Source organism: Lepisosteus oculatus, chromosome 10 (assembly GCF_040954835.1).
Source record: "Lepisosteus oculatus isolate fLepOcu1 chromosome 10, fLepOcu1.hap2, whole genome shotgun sequence".
Classification (NCBI taxonomy): domain Eukaryota; kingdom Metazoa; phylum Chordata; class Actinopteri; order Semionotiformes; family Lepisosteidae; genus Lepisosteus; species Lepisosteus oculatus.
In genome coordinates, this window is record NC_090705.1 from 25,457,256 (window position 1) to 25,474,231 (window position 16,976).

General features: G+C 34.9%; 1 protein-coding gene across 26 annotated transcripts in view; it reads left to right on the forward strand.

Moving 5' to 3' along the window:
• The window catches only part of lrrfip2 (leucine rich repeat (in FLII) interacting protein 2), a 73,048-nt gene extending 57,305 nt beyond the window's left edge, over nucleotides 1-15,743 (forward strand). For 15 of the 26 annotated variants that reach the window (XM_015357224.2, XM_015357216.2, XM_015357220.2 and 12 more), the window contains 11 exons: nucleotides 293-364; nucleotides 2,636-2,806; nucleotides 5,982-6,074; nucleotides 6,980-7,072; nucleotides 8,461-8,562; nucleotides 9,587-9,719; nucleotides 10,348-10,397; nucleotides 10,541-10,661; nucleotides 11,542-11,621; nucleotides 12,171-12,275; nucleotides 14,077-15,743. In XM_015357224.2, coding sequence (XP_015212710.2) covers nucleotides 293-364; nucleotides 2,636-2,806; nucleotides 5,982-6,074; nucleotides 6,980-7,072; nucleotides 8,461-8,562; nucleotides 9,587-9,719; nucleotides 10,348-10,397; nucleotides 10,541-10,661; nucleotides 11,542-11,621; nucleotides 12,171-12,275; nucleotides 14,077-14,187 — 1,131 coding nt within the window. In that variant the 3' untranslated portion in view covers nucleotides 14,188-15,743. The remainder of the gene's footprint in view (nucleotides 1-292; nucleotides 365-2,635; nucleotides 2,807-5,981; nucleotides 6,075-6,979; nucleotides 7,073-8,460; nucleotides 8,563-9,586; nucleotides 9,720-10,347; nucleotides 10,398-10,540; nucleotides 10,662-11,541; nucleotides 11,622-12,170; nucleotides 12,276-14,076) is intronic. The other 11 variants (XM_015357222.2, XM_069195026.1, XM_069195031.1 and 8 more) reach the window with 5 other exon arrangements.
• The last annotated feature ends 1,233 nt before the right edge of the window (nucleotides 15,744-16,976 follow it).

Genomic DNA, 16,976 nt, shown 5'->3' on the forward strand with positions numbered 1-16,976 from the left:
TTGTTAAATTGGTTTCTTGTATTGAAAGTTACTCTAACAACAGATACAGATGCTTAAAACATTTTTGCAAGTTGAAATCTTTTTTAAATTTTTAGAAGTAGGGAATTATTGAGAAAAGCAATGCTAGGACCTCTTTCATCCTTCTATTTCTTGCCATGATTGCATTTGTGCATGAAGGGATGCTTGCTGAAATTATTGTATCTTTTGGTCTTGGTTGCTCTATAAGCTTGACTTTGACATAATACCCCTTCTCGCTGATTTGTACAAATGGTTCATTCCATCTGCCCAACAGGATATCTATGATCTTAAGGACCAGATACAAGATGTAGAAGGCAGATACATGCAGGGACTAAAAGAGCTCAAGGTAGCAGGGCTGATGCTCTGAGCATGCCTTCTGTTTTGCTGTTACTGGTGATGGCTGTTGCATCCAGATTCTTATGTATTAACCTTACTGTGGTGTAACTAACCTTTATTTGGACTGTTCAGTATCAATTTATACTGAAGGTGAACTTTATTTCTCCGATATCTAACAGAAAACTTTAGAGTAGTGATATTAGGAGTATCAATGTTTATACAATGTCTCGAAAAAATCCTTGCAAGTATAATCATATTTTACTAAATTATCTGTGAAGTATTCTTCTCTGGCCCACCTTAGAAAGCATGATGTCCATTTAAAAAAAACATTACAGCTCTGCAGATAAACCTAAGGAAAATAATCTTGATTTAGATAGCTATAGGAGTCTTATCAGAAATTAAGAATTAGTGCATATTTAAGGGAGAAAATGTGATGAAAATCCTCAGAAGCATGCCGTTAGTGTATCTTCTTTTCCATTTCAAAATCTGCAATGGAGTCTGTGGACAGGAGTATCAGAAGGTGGACACATCAAAATGACAGCATGCCGGGATCTTCCAGCCAATCCTGGTGCCACTTTTCCTGGTTTTATCTAAATCCCTTGCATTCACATACAGTAGCACATGTTTAAGAGACATGCTTTGCATACATGTTATTTGAAAGCATCCGTTGTATTTTTAAAAAGTTAGCTTAAACGGAAATTAACACATGTTGAAGTCCTTAGTTAAATGAAGTGATTCCAAAGAGACTATTAGCTTAAAATGACAGTCTCTAGTATAGTCATAAACCATGATTTCAGGTAATCCCCAGTATAAATCCATATTGTGCTGAATAGCCAGTCTTGACTGGGTTTAAGAGCTGTCATCACTGCCTTTTGGTATGAAAACTGAGGTTGGTTTGTTTGTCTCCATAGATTATTCAAAGCTAATGGATAGACTTTGTTCTCACATGCTTAGCACAATCTGCTGATAAGGTTCATTGTTTGTACAAATAATAGAAATATAAATAATGTATGTTCAGTTATGTCCCTCTGTTTTCATGATAAAAGTTCTGTTAGACTCTTTTTTACAATATTATAAAATTACAATATCACCTACAATATTTTGTAAAAAAAAACAAGTGGAAAACTGTATTTGGGAAATGTACAGTAATACAACAGCCTTTTTTAATTAAAATGGTCGAGTGCCTCGTTCCAACAGTCATTTGGGATAGATGCTAAAATACTCCATCAGTAATGTACAAGAGTCACAGGAGGTTATTAGTTCTCAAAAGCTCTTTATTTCTCTATACTCTGTGATAAAAGGCCCTGGACTTTGAGTAGTAACAGCAGTATGCCATCAAGTTGGGTCATAATTTCTTCAGATAAATATAGCTTGGTTTTCACAGCTTACACCCTTATGGTTTATCTTTCCAGGGGAGCATGAAACACAGTTACTACTAACCTTTTATAAGTGAGCATGCACAGCTGTAGAGCCCACCCCTCCCCCATCTTTGCAGCAGAGGAAAGTTTTGTATGCATGAATGTCTCTCTGCTGGACTAGTTCTCTGTGTTGATTTGTTGCTACTCCTGGTTTTGTGTACTTTATTTTTCTGAAGTCATGCTTTCATCTAAATAGTTATTTTTTTCTGTAATGCCTGTACTCCTGATTTAATAAATCAACAGTTTAGCTTTCATCCATAGTGTTCTCTGGGCCTGTCCTCACATGAGCCATTTGTTTAGTATCCTGTGAGATCAGATCCACATATATCTCGCAGGAGTGAATGTGTACAAACACATCTGGGGGATGGATTATTAGAAAGCTCTGCTTGGTGTTTTCTAGCCCTGACTGTATTCTAGCTATGTTTAGGAAAAAAGGTTTCCGCACTGATGATAAATTGATATACATTATAGATATACACTATTCTGTTGTAATAAGAATTAGGTTGCTATATCCAATTGAAAGCACCACAGTCTTTGTGAGTTAAATTAAAGTACTTTTTTTCTAGTTACTGTATGCTGTATATGGACAATACATTCTTAGGTCAGATACAAATGTGACTTTAATAAAAGTACAAGGCTTGTTGGCAATACATGTTTATTAAAGTGTCACACATGGCTAAGGCTTATGATGAAGAGTATTTCAGCTACTCAAAATCAAAGCATTATGTTCCTCAATCCTTGACTGTTCCGTTTATAGGTAAAGAGTGAATGATATTTTGCTTAGATTGTTCGCTTCTTGTATACAGCCAACAAAAGCTCCATAGTGTACAATAACCTTATACTGTATGTGCAAACTACAACAGGAATCATTGTCAGAAGTGGAAGAAAAGTACAAGAAAGCTATGGTCTCCAACGCACAGCTGGACAACGATAAAGCCAACCTCATCTACCAGGTGGACACGCTCAAAGATGTGATTGAGGAAATGGAGGAACAGATGGCAGAAATGCATCGAGGAACAGAAGAGAAAACTAAGGTACAGTACCCCTGATCTCTTCATTACAGGATGGGTAATTAGAGGGTCCAAAACCTTCAGGTGTCTAATTCAGTGATTATTGACTTCTACCAAATTAAGATAAAATTAAAACAGAGATATTTGCTAAGTGTGAATAGTATACTCTGTTCATAATTGTGGATTTCCACTGGTAGAAGTAGGAAGCCTCTGGAAAGATTGCCATGAAGTAATCAGTTTAGAATTTGTGAATCATTGACAGATTGAAGTTTGGTTTTAAGCAAAAGAAAGAAAAATACATTTATATTGTAATCAGTGCAAATTTATTAATAGATCATTTTTAATGTTCTGACATCTGGCAAGAGTATTTTAAAAGGAAACACAAATGAATGCTAGAAACCTTGTCAAATGTCACGTTAGTGTGTATGAAACTTTTTAAATTTGGTTTAAAATAAAGAGTTTAGAATTACAGTAAAGTTCCTTAAAATAAAACAAGAATTTATTAGATGTAATGATTGCCACATTAATGACATATTGTTATTTTAAATTCCCAGATAAAAAAAATAGATTGGGGTCAGAGCACATGTATTTGCTGATTAAATGTGATATTTAGTGAAACTGAAAGAGAGTATTGGCATTGAATACAAATAATCATTATCAAAATTTATGGAACCAAAACCCATCCCATAAACTTAAATGGTAGCTAGCTAGATTTCAGATATGAACAGCTGTCTGCCACATACTGTATTTATGACGCTTTTTAATCTTTTTGAAGGCTACAGTAGAAGTAAGGAAAGGCTATGTGTCTGTGCAGTGTTTTTATATACATTTTCATAACCTGCTAAATTAAGCCCTTACATTTATAACTGCTGGTTGCAGAATGTGCAGTGGAAGTTTTCTGTAGACCTGTCTGTTACTGACAAAATTGGATTCTTGTACAGTATGTCTGTAAACAAATGCAAGCAGCACTGAGGTTATGCATCTCAGAATCTGCAGTTTGCCAAACTATAATTGATTGGCAATAACGTGTCTTTGAAAAAAGTATGAAGAGGCTCACAGAATTTCTGGAGATGTTGAATTACAAAAACAACGGAGCTTTAGAAACTTCTTTCTTTCTTTTAAAACTGCTTTATATTAACTGTAAGTACTGTACCATACATGGATGTTGGCAGAAAATTTGCTGCAGAAAGTACAGTTTCTTACTGATGTTATTGCAGCTGGTGTATTTTGCACAATTATTTGTTCTTACAGTTGCAAGAAAAAGTATTGAACCCTTTGGAATTACCTGGATTTCTGCATGAATTATAAAAATGTGGTCTGATCTTCAACTAAGTCACAATAATAGACAAAAACAATCTGCTTAAACTAATAACACACAAACAATTGTACTTCTTGTCAATATTGAACACATTCACAATCCAGGCTGGAAAAAGTATGTGAACTATGTGAATTTAGTAACTGGTAGAACCTCCACCAAACGTTTCCTGTAGCTGCTGATGAGACTTGCACAATGGTTAGGAGGAATTTTAGACCATTTCTCCTTACAAAACTGTTTCAGTTCATTGATATTTCTGGGATTCCTTGCGTGAACAGCTTTCTTCAGGTCATGCCACGGCATCTCAGTTGGGTTGAGGTCTGGACTCTGACCTGGTCATTCCAGAACACAAAATTTCTTCTGTTTAAGGCATTCTGTTGCTGATTTACTCCTGTGTTTTGGTTAATTGTCTTGTTCCATCACCCAACTTCTATGCTGACATTCTCCTGTAAGATGTCTTGATACAATTTTGAATTAATTGACTCCTCTATAATAGCAAGCTGTCCAGGCCCTGAGGTAGCAAAGCAGCCCCAAACCATGATGCTACCTCCACCATGCTTCACAGTAGGGGATGAGGTTTTGGTGTTGGTGTGCAGTGCTTTTTTTCCTCCAAACAGTGTTGCGCGTTTCTGCCAAATAGTTCAACTTTTGTCTCATCCGTCCACAGAACATTGTCCCAGAAGTGTTGTGGAACATCCAGGTGGCCTTTTGCAAACCTGAGACATGCATCGATGTTTTTTTGGAGAGCAGTGGTTTCTTCCATGGTGTCCTTCCATTAACACCATTCTTGTTCAGTGTTTTTCCTATAGTGGACACATGAACAGAGACTTTGGCAAGTTCAAGAGATATCAGCAGATCCTTTGCTGTTACCCTAGGGTTCTTTTTCACCTCCGTCAGCATTGCACTCTGCGCTCTTTGTGTGGTCTTTGCTGGGCACCCACTTCTAGGGAGAGTAGCAACAGTACCGAATTTCCTCCATTTGTAGACTATTTGTCTTACTCTGGATTGATGAATAAGGCCTTTAGAAATGCTTTTGTAGCCTTTTCCAGCTTTAAGCATCTCTACAATTCTTCTTCTAAGGTTCTCTGATATTTCTTTTGATCGGGGCATGGTTCACATGAACAGTTCTTTCTTGAGAAGAGCAGACTCTGTAAGTAACCCACCTTTGTGTGCCTTTTTTATAGAGCAGCGCAACTCCAACCCAAACCTCCAATCTCATCTCATTGATTGGAACACCTGACTCCAATTAGCTTTTGGAGAAGTCATTAGCCTAGAGGTTCACATACTTTTTCCAACCTAGCCTATGAATGTTTAAACGATGTGTTCAGTACTGACAAGAAGAAATACAATTGTTTGTGTGTCATTAGTTTCAGCAAATTGTGTTTGTCTATTATTGTGACTTAGTTGAAGATCAGACCACATTTTTATGAGTAATTAATGCAGAAATCCAGGTAATTCCAGAGGGTTCACAAACTTTTTCTTGCAGCTGTAAGTTGTTTTTTTTGTATTGATTTTGTTTAAAAATGTAATGAGTGGAAATATGAAAGTATATTTCAGTTGTGTTTTGTACGAATGTTATTTATCCCTCTTTCATATACTGTAAACCAACTTTTAGTATTTTTTCCATTTTGCTTAATGGAAAAAATATGGTCTGAAACAATTGTGTACTTTTGACTGGGAACCCAATGGTTGCTAATAATCTATCTGCTATACATATACTGTTTTTACTGCTATACATATACTGTCAAGAAACTTGACCTCACCAGGTATGAGTAAGCTTATTTATAGTTTAAATTAGCTGCCAGCTATTGTAATGAGGGAGCATATTAATTAAAATGTGTTGTCAGTGGTTATTGATAATGCTTTTTGTGCCTTTTATTTCAGGAACTAGAAAGGCAAAAGCACACATGTGGTGTCTTGCAGCACAAACTAGAGGAACTGAAAGAGGGTATCCGCCAAAGAGATGAACTAATTGAGGTAAGGCGCCAAGTTTGCTTGATGTTAATGTTATATTGTACCTGCAGGTGAGATTCACTTCCAGTCAGAGGAATTTTTGTTTCTTTAGTGATAAAATATGCGACACAGTATTTGTGGGACTTTTCTGATTTTTTCCCCCCTTTTTCTCTAATTATTTTTTTAACCGTATTATAAGAAAAAGTCTGTTTGCTCTCAAAAGGTTTTTGCAATCGGAACAAACGTTAGGGTTAACACTAAAAGGGCAGCTTTATTATTGAAGCCCCAAAATATTTATTCAAATTATTACGTTTCTTTCCGTTCTTCACATTCAGTCTGTTACGACCTTTTGCAATCATAAGATACCTTTTATACAGTAACTGTAGGCGATGTGGTGTCATGCAACACATCAATGTAAAGGGCTGAATGATCTAAATTAGAAATTACAGTACAACTGTCAATTCAGTTCTACAGTACATCTCAATAGGAAAGTAGGAAAACTTTATGGTAACAAATGCATAATTGCAAAGAAAAAAAAGATAAACTGTATAATTGTAATATTTAGCAGATTGTTGTTCCCATTTAAAAGATAAAATAGATTTAGGGCTGCCTCACAATAGAATATCTTAATAAAATATACTTTGAAGATATTTTCCAATGTCTTGAGTGTGTAAAGGACAAATTTCTGTTCTGTTCATAAACCTTTGTAGAGACAAAAAAACGGCCTCAAACCCATTGTAGCTTTTGAAATCTCTTTTTTTTTGCATTACTGAGCAGTCTCCCAGCACCCTGGCTTCTGTATTTCATTTATTCCTCACTTTGCTACCCTGTCCCAAAATTGAGTTTGGTATCTGTTCTCGTTACCGTATCTCTTTTTTTGTGTTCATTTTGCTCTTCTGTGTCCTGTTCTTTGTACACACACATCCCAGGAGAACCAGCGAAAGCAGGAAAAGTTAGATTCCCTCACCAGGGAAGCGTTTGATCTGCAGGAAACAATTAACTGGAAGGACAAAAAGATTGGGGTAGGAAGCTCAAGTCAGGCAAGGAGGGAAAGTGACCAGCAATAGACTGATATTTGTGCTGCAATATCGAGGTGTATATACAGCTTCTTTACTTTCAGGTTGCTTTGAAACTTTACTCACTTTAGGTGTAATGAACACATTCAGTGTGGATCTTATTACAGTCTAAGGTTATTTTTGAAAATTGTGCGAGCTTACTCAAGTTAACAGAGGTGCACACTGTAGTTGCATCTCATTTAATTGCTTAGGGGTCATTTTGTATGGAATCAATATGAATAGCTGCCTGCAGTGATTGGCCATAATTTTCTTATTGGCCAGGTTGGAAATCATGTTGTATTATTTAGCAACAATCTAATAATTTTTTTGATGACATTGCAGACATCACAACAGACAGTAACACTCAGGTATACATTGAAAATAAAGTAGTAGTTGCAGTTTTTCAATTTATATTAAAAACTAATATATGCTAATATAAGTCCCTAATGTAACAATTGCTATATTTACTGCAGTAACAACAGTTACGTCATAGTAGGTATTTTTACATTGCCTTTGAAGTGTGTGTTTTGCCAGCAATTTCACATTCAGTTTGTTTATTGGGAAAACAGCATATTACATGGTACAGAATACAATGATAAACTATCCTTGCTAGTAATTTGAACATTGATTTCAACATACTGTCTAATGACTTTGCCTTCTAATAAATCAAGAATCATTAGATATTGTAGCAATGTATTGCTGGTCATTATTGCATGCTAGTTTCTAGACTTTGGCAGAAATAACAATGATTGAGCAGTTGTGAGTGTATATATTTCTACTGAAAATCCATATTAAATTCTTTTAAGAGCATGCTTGAAAGCAAGCTTCCACCACTGTTAAATTAACATATAATATAAAACTTTACTTTTTTGTACGTTTTGAATTCTGAAACAGTTAAATTTTAGAAGAGTTTTTGCAAATAGATGCATAATTAACAAATTTAGAAAGCATGACTTTGATTACTCATTATTAGAGAGAGTTCCTAAATCACTTTATATGAGAAACTATTGATTATAATTTTTTGTAATCCATAAGCACTTTCTATAAATCAGTTACCAAAACTGGAAACTAATTAGTTGTAGGAATACATCACACATCTTTTTGGTTGGTCTTTTTCCCATTTTTTTAATTTATTTATAAAATTATGCTGCATTCATCTGTGTGTTTATTGCTGGGCATGTTTATTTTATGTGGCTATTCACTAACATGAGTGCTATCGAGGGTGTGTCCTCCTGTGTGCGTGTTTTTCCAACCACCATTCCCATCATTGCCTGCTCGTTTTTGCTCTTATCTCTTCTGCATTTGATCTCCTATTTCTCTGTGCCGTTTTTTCCTGCTTCCTGCCTGACCTTCAGGCTCTAGAGAGGCAGAAAGAGTACTTTGACTGCATTAGGAATGAGAGAGATGAGCTCAGAGATGAGCTGGCTGACCTCAAAGGAAAAGTGAAGACAGGAGAGGTAGGTCATGGGGACTCCCTTTAGGCTAGGAAGGTTAACAGGTTAACAGACGTCTGCTGCTATGCTGGATGCTCTTCTTGAAGTGTCTTTTAGCCTCAGAGAGAGGGAGGCTTGTACAGACATTGGATTAACATGGGAGTTTGCTCAGCTCACCGTCGCTTCACATTGCTGACACCTTCATTACCACTTGCACTGTCATTTTGGCTGCTCAACTCCTAACTCTTCTGATTTTTTTTAATTTCGGATTAATGCAACGGGCTGTAAAAATTGTTTTACTTTGAATCACTGAATACACTGGTTAGTGTGAATTTAGGAATCCCCCTCAGAAACAGTGACCGTTTTTATTTTATATTTTGTAAAGTAATGTACCCAGAAATGACAAACTTGTACACCAATGTCATACAATTATTTTTCTAGCTAAAAGGTAAATCAGGTATTTTTAGATGGGTAACAGCAAGTTTCAGTCTTAATTGTTTTCATTTTCACTTCTGAAACGTATCGTAGGTTTGCAGAACTGTACATATAATTTAAGTAATTTGTTACACACAATCTGTGATTGTGAAATTGTTTCTTCTGAAATATATTTATTAATAAAATTACAACATTTAATCCCATCTTTTCAAAATTTTATTTTTTCCATAGTATAGGAAAAACTGCATTGGAATATCTTATTTGTACACATTCCCTATGTTAATGTGTGTTATTTATATAATTCTTTCTAGCTTTTATCTGTCACTAAGGTTGTAAAATGTCAAGTGCATTGTCTGTTTCCCTGAACCAGTATCTTTAACGTTCATATTTATTCTGCATTAATTCTGCATCATATTAGGGTAATACGATAGATAGCAGTAATTTTGTTTTTGAAAAAATATTTTGATAAAATATTTAGTCCTACTGTATATTACAAGTTAACACTTGAGTAAGATTATGGTGCACATCTCATTTTCATGTAAGTACAGTATGAACTGTCGGTGTCCTTAACTATTGGAAAATAAACACTGACTCTTGTGCCTCTTATCCACAGAAACATGGACTCGTGATAATCCCAGAAGGTACCCCAAATGGAGACATTAACCATGAACCTGTAGTTGGTGCAATAACTGTGGTGACACAGGAGGCTGCTCAGGTGCTTGAATCTGCTGGAGACGGGCCACTAGGTAAATTATGCAGTGCCTACTGTCTCTGTGTTATTGATTGGTTTTTAGTTTGGGCTGTCACCATTTAAATTTTGTAGTGTTGCAATTCAAGGGATCACCTCCATCTAAAATATAGAAGTCATTGTACCTTTGCCAAAGTTAAGGTGGACTTGCAGAATCTGGTTTAGTCTGCTATCTCTTGTAAGTCCACCGACAATTACTGTATATAATTGCTTCAAAAAGAACTTTATACTTAACAACCTTAAGGAAAATCTGTGTTTTTCCCAAGACTGCTTCTACTGAACCTTTTAATCAAGAGTTTTAATAGTACATTGGATTTTAAGTTTCAGTAGCAGTGGGGAAAAATGCTTTAACAAATAACAACAACACGTTTGTATTATTAGATTGTTCTTTCAAAGTTCTAGTATTTTGTTTAGTTTAGTAAAGACTCTGATAAATGTATAGTATATTATAATCTCAAAATGTTGAATGAATAACATAAATTGACGTGTGATACAAAAAACAAATTCAGCAGTTGTTTTTTGTCTTAATTGACTTTAATATCATCTGCCTTAAAATGTTCAATAAACTCATATCCTTTTGTGGTCTAGTAAGTCACAGGTGTGTTTGTTATCTGTCTTATCTTTAGATGTGAGGCTAAGGAAGCTTGCTGAAGAAAAGGATGAACTCTTAGCCCAGGTAATAAACATTTTTAGTTTTAGTTTCATTAATTAAACAAGTCTTTAGTCTTATAGTAATTTTATTTAAATTATGCATTGCACTGAGTTTGTGAACTCCCAAAACATGTAGAACAGCTCTTTTTGTTGTTTTCTTATAAACAGATACGGAAACTGAAAACACAGCTGGAGGAGGAGAGGCAGAAGAACTCAAAAATGGAGAGTGTCTATACAGATGGGGAGCGAATGGAGAATGGCACAGACCTGCAGTTTATTGAGATGCAGAGTATGTACCCACAGGGCATAGACGCCATCACAAACACTGAAATTCTTTTCACAAAGCATGATTATCTTCATCATTAACATCCTACAACTTGCACTCGTCTTACACCAGATCATGGTGTGACTTCCAATCAGGCTTTAAATCCTTCTCTTCTTAAGTTGTTCATATTTCTATTATACATTTTCATGTAAAGAAAATGAAGAGAGAGCTCTGCCTATTCTTGTTCTTATCTAACAAATGACTACTTTCTGTTGCTATTTACAGACAGTAGTTCCACTTCAGTTATCCTACTGTCAAGACCTTAAAGAGAAAAACAATATTAAAATGTCTTATCCCTGCCTGTGTTAGATGGGGTGAAGCACAAAAGGTTTTATTTTTGTTCAAATAATTTTGTAATCATGTTAGAGCGATGCTTCAAGATTTTCTTCTAAAAGTGAGTTGTATAGTTTTAAGACTATAAGAAAGGTTAAAAATGGGAGGAGGTCATTTAACTTATCTAATTAATTTGGTTGCTTATTGTTAATTGATCTGAGGGTCTCTTCAGTCATTTATTGAAAGAAGCCAATATCAGCTCCAACAGAATGGCTTGGCAAATATTGTGTCCCATAATCCTTTGTTGTAGGAATCTGGGGTTTGTATAGTTTATATATATACTGTACATACATCTCAAATATAGTAATACATTATAAATATGTACTGTATTAGTTATAAATGTATAGTTATAAATATACCAAAAATATTAGATGTGTATATATATTTTTATTTTACAATTAAACAAGATCTAGGCAATACTTATCCATATTTTAGTGCCTGCACTTCATCTTAGCTGTTTTTTTTGCATAAATGTATAGATCCTATAAATATAATGTATTACTCTTCACAGGAGATGCCAACCGACAGATAAGTGAATACAAATTCAAACTCTCCAAAGCAGAACAGGAAATGGGTACTATGGAACAAAATGTAAGTGTTTTTATAGTAGGGGCTTTCAGTAATACACAAAAATTTAAAGATGCAATTAAATTATATAATGTTTGAAGGTTACGGTTATGTTTACATAGCAGCTGTTTTGTTTTAATTGCTTTTACTTCTTCCGTCTCTATTGTTTCTGTTTCTTTTAAAAGAAACAGAAAAAATGATGTTTTTATTTTGGAGGGACATATACTGTATCAGAAGTAATGTTACTGTGTGGTTGGATAGGAAGATGTGAAAATGAATTTTCAAATTTGTTACCATGAAAAGTACAGAAGTCCACTGTGTATATACAGCATAGATTAAAAAGGAAAGCTATTCCCTCCTGAATCTCGTTTTTTTGCACAACACTTCCATCAAGCTGACACCAAAATAAAGTGCTGTTCTATTTAACATTCTGTCTACCATTAACATCTGTCTAGCATTTTAGTAATGGAAAATGCAGTTTATAATATTGCACATTGCAAAAATGTCTACCCTGTCCTATTGTGTTTAGTATTTTAAATAACTGAATATTCTGATCATTTATGCTTTTTCCAGATTAATAGACTTGAAGGTCAGGTGTCCCGATACAAAGCAGCTGCAGAGAATTCAGAAAAAATTGAAGATGAACTGAAAGCAGAAAAAAGGAAACTTCAAAGAGAGGTATGTCATGTTTAACATGGAAAATTATTTGAACTGTCATGTCACTTCACCCTCATGTAGCCAATTAAACCTTTAAAGTATTACAGATAGTCTCGAGTGGTTTAGATTTACAATTTTATCATTCATGCTACTTTCCAAAGGAGCTTGCTTTACTGTGTGCCTGAAGAACGTAGCTAAAGGGAATGATGTTTTATTAACAACTTATGTGTTAATTTAACACACCATAAATTATCTGCTACAGTACCCTCTTTTGGCCAGTGCATGTCCAGTGCATGTACATGTCCAGTGACCCTCTTAAGAAAAAAATAATTCTGAGGTCATTGTGATCTTACTGCTGTTCAGCCACTTAAAAATGAAAAGTCCTTCCTAGTGCAGAATATGTATTTTCTGGATCATTCCAAGTCACCCCAGAAGTTAAGGTGTTTGCCAGAGCCGAGGTTGAGCTCTGTAATTGTGGGTTTGAGCCTGAGTCATGTCACAAGCTGTGACTGGGAATCCCAGTGCAGGGTAGAATGGGATTTGACAGTAAAGGATGCACCTCTTCTCCAGTCAGTGCTGACCCACACCTGTGGGGCTGTACAGCTTGTGACATGTTAAAACGTAGTGCCTCAAAGAAGAGCAGGCCTGGCCTCCTCATTCCCCCTTGGGTTAGGATGTGAGATTTCCTAGCTGTCTCCTAGCTGAGACATGAAGAACAATTAAGACACAATTAGGTGTATTAAATCAGGTGAGTATAACAAAAATAACAGGTTAGTTTCTAAATGTATAAAAACATATTTTCAAATAAGTAATTAATGCCAGTGAGCTCTGAATTAATGTTTTTAATATTGCTAAAATGGTATCTTTACTTGCTTGACAATACAGTAAAATGAATAGGGACTGCAGCTATTGTCTGTTTAGTATTTTTAACAAAAAGCTATTTTCAGTGACTCATCCAACTCAGTTTCTGAACTGTTTAATTCTGTCTTATGTCAGATGCCCTTTAAGTTTACGCTTGAGGTTGTTTTCTGTTCTATACTTTAAGCCATGGTTGCCCTCTGCACTTTGAAATGATTAATATTAATAATGATAATATATTTGTATAGATTTTCTTTGTTGTAGTGTTATCTCTTAAAATGAGAACTTGGAACTATGATGAAGCAGGTAATTCCTTGTATTTATATGGTGCTTTTCATCCCAAAGGATCTTGAAGACTTGCACATTTACAAGTGAACCTATTTCATCCACCACGGAAGTGCAACACATAAGTGGTTGACATGTGCAACACCAATTATACACTAATAGTCCCACTGGGCAGCATATCAGAGGGTGAAGTCAGGCATTTCTATGTACATTTCTGGGCTTGAATTACTGCCCGTGGGTTTCTAGATTACAAAAAAGGTTTTGTTTGCTATCCAAACTCTGCTTTTGTAATGCCCAATATATGTTGTGTTATACTCTTTTGGCTAATGTTGTTACTTTGAAACTCTTAAACTTGCTTTACAGCCTAACATCAACCATTTTGAAAGCCATGTTTCTGGATGTCATAATTTCATGATGTCACTTTTATAATCCAATCAAGGGTATTAACATATCCACGGCTAAAGTTTTGTACTTTTTAAAGTGTTCTTTTGAAAACACTTAAAAGCCATATGGATACTGACTTGTTGGGTCTTCTATTGAGATAGGATTCTAAGAAAATAGAAATCTAGACACAGGTTCCATTGAAGACATCACCAGAGCCAGCACTACAGTTAAGTATCTTTGTGCTTCTGCAGCCTGTGTGTGTCCATATGCCCTGACTCTTGTCTTCACTCTCTAGCTGAGAACAGCTTTGGACAAGATTGAGGAGATGGAGATGACCAACAGCCACTTAGTCAAGCGCTTAGAAAAGATGAAGGCCAATCGCACTGCACTTCTGTCTCAGCAGTGAAAGAAGAAGAGGATGTAGGAGTGAACACAGGAGAGCGAGACGCACTGCAACAAAAATTAACAAGCCCTTAACTTTTTCATTAAATGAACTTTTCACAACAGCACAATTTGGAGCACCTCAGAATTCTTCATTGGTAATATTCTAGTTTTATATATACTGGCATACCTGGTTCTTTTTATTGTAATTTATATGAATGAAAGCATTGGCTGAGAGACTGATAATTGTGAACTTTCCTACTTGTCCTTGTTGAGCAACTTTATTCTCATAGTGAAAGGGCTGTGTATTTTCTTTGATTTGCTAATGCAGATGAAACTAGCCTATTTTTTCAAAGCTTTATACATTTATTTACTAAACTCTTTCCTGCTGCTTTCCTGGGTGCTTGATATATATATATATTCTTTTGGTGACTTGCATGATTTCAACAGGACACTATATTGCTTCTGAACTGTAAAATAAATGGCTGCTCTTGCTCTGCACCCATTCATAATGCAAGACTCAGCTAAAAGTGCCTTTTACATGGTGCAAAGGAGATTATAGAGGTTTATTACCTGCATTACAAGTATTGGTACAAAATTTTAAAAAGGGTGCAGTTTGGTTTGAAAAAAATAGAACCAATGGATATTGTAATATGTTTTGTGGTTAAGTAATTTTCAAAAAGGAAAATGTTTTAATTTTTTTCTTGGAAAAATATGTAAATGAGTATGAGCTGTATATAAAATGTGGATGTTTTTGCATGGGTGATGGCACATAAGATAAGTTTTTGATTGAATACAGGATATTAGTCCTGATTTCTTGCATTGTTGGGTATGAGAAAAGTGCATAGAAACACAATATGTGCTGTACTTTTTAAACTGCATACTTTACTGCTTGGAAGCAGATTTAGTCTCAGGACCACAAAATGATTGTGACTGGGGCAGCTAAGATATTAAAATGACACTTTATAAACATCACAGATTTGCTTTTTTATTGTATATTCCTTAGACTATGATAAAGCTTTGCCATTTGATTTCTCATCACTGATTTTCTTTCTCAAGACCATCTTAATTCTCATTGCTTTTTCCTGCTAAATACAACACAGTGTAAAGTCCATTCCCATGTCATTATACAGCTGGGCTGTGGTCAGTTATAACCGTAATTAACCATTACTTTGTAAGGAGTGATTTCAGTAACCATTTGGAAACTAAGGAAAGTGAACAGGTGTAATTTGACTGAATAACTGCTTGGGTACTCCAATCGTCTACCAACATAATTACAGCAGATCAATGTTACAACAGGAACTTGGCTTTGTTGTTATAACCATATAATGTTCTTTCCTGTCTGAAATTTAGTTGGATGAGAAAGAGATTGGCCAAACACTATTAAAGCTTGCCCTAAATCATGGGACATTGTAACTTGTAAATGTTTTGTAACCTAAAAAAATCATGCAAGTTGTAAATGTTGCATTTTTTCATATCAAGTAAAGAAAGTGACTTATATGTTTGCTGCTAAAATCTAAATTAAAAAATGTAATTCCTGTAAATTACAATTGACCTGTAATAAAACTGCTGTACATTATATTCAACTGGCTCTTATTTAAGTAAAGAAACCTGGTCTGAGAAATTAGTAATATCCCATTTAAATTCTTTATGAATTAGGTCTTAAATTTCAAATTTGTAATCAAGTTCAGTTTGAGACTGTTGGGCTGATATGAGTAACAATTTCAAAGTTTAAAACTACAAATTTGTCCCATGATACCTGTGTGTAAATTTTAGGCCTGTGTGTAAGTTGTATGTACTGTAATATTTAGCAAATGTTTAAACAGAATGCTACAAAATTATTCTAAAAAAAATAGTAAGAACAGTCTAATCAAACAGTATTTGAACTTGTATTTGAATTAATTTACAGAGCTATTGTGATGTACACCTTTCTTTAAAGGAAATATAAGCTTGACTGAGATGTAAAAATTTTTTTACAGAGCCTTAACCAGCATAAGTGCTTGTTAATAGTACAGGTTGAGCTGTATGGCCTAGACATTGCTAGTTCGAGCTTTGCTTCATATGACTTGACGACTGTGACTAGGATCACCTGACAACAACATGCAATTCTCTGAGGGCTGCCAGAGAGGGATATAACAGTTGTGGGAGTGTCTGAGTAGCACATCTACATTTCATTCTTTTCTGAGTAGCATACACAGAGTATTCCACACTAGAAAGCGGATAAGGCACTGTCCCTATTTTAAAATCATAATCAGGAAAGTGTCTTCTGGAAGCACTTTGTTTTTTTATACTTTGTTCAAAAATCTACAGGAATTATGCAAAACCTACAGAAATATTTGGAACTGAAAGAAATCTTCAGAAGGCTTTTATACACAAAATAACAAAATCTTATTTTATTATCTGTAATACAGCATCTCAATTTTTGCAAATATCAAACTGTCTATTATGCAATAATAATGCAAGGAAAGGTAATAGGAATATTCAGTTTTTAATCTACAGTACAGTATGTACATCTGAATCTACTTGTCCATGTTAATTTATCAGACTTCTAAAGAGTCCCTGTTCAGATTCTCATGGGATATTAATAAGTTATTGACTATCTTTAGAAAACTATGTAATGGCAACATTTACAGTCTGACTCATTCATACACAGCACTTGTGAAGCAAGTCCCAGTTTTATTTCTCTGAATTAAAGATCTGTTCTCATCACTGAACAGCCCTGCGAAGTGTCTACTATATTTAAATTTAGAATCCTGACTCAGCCTGCCTAGTGACCTTGGTGTCGCTTTTTACAATCAAGCTTATAAATAAAAC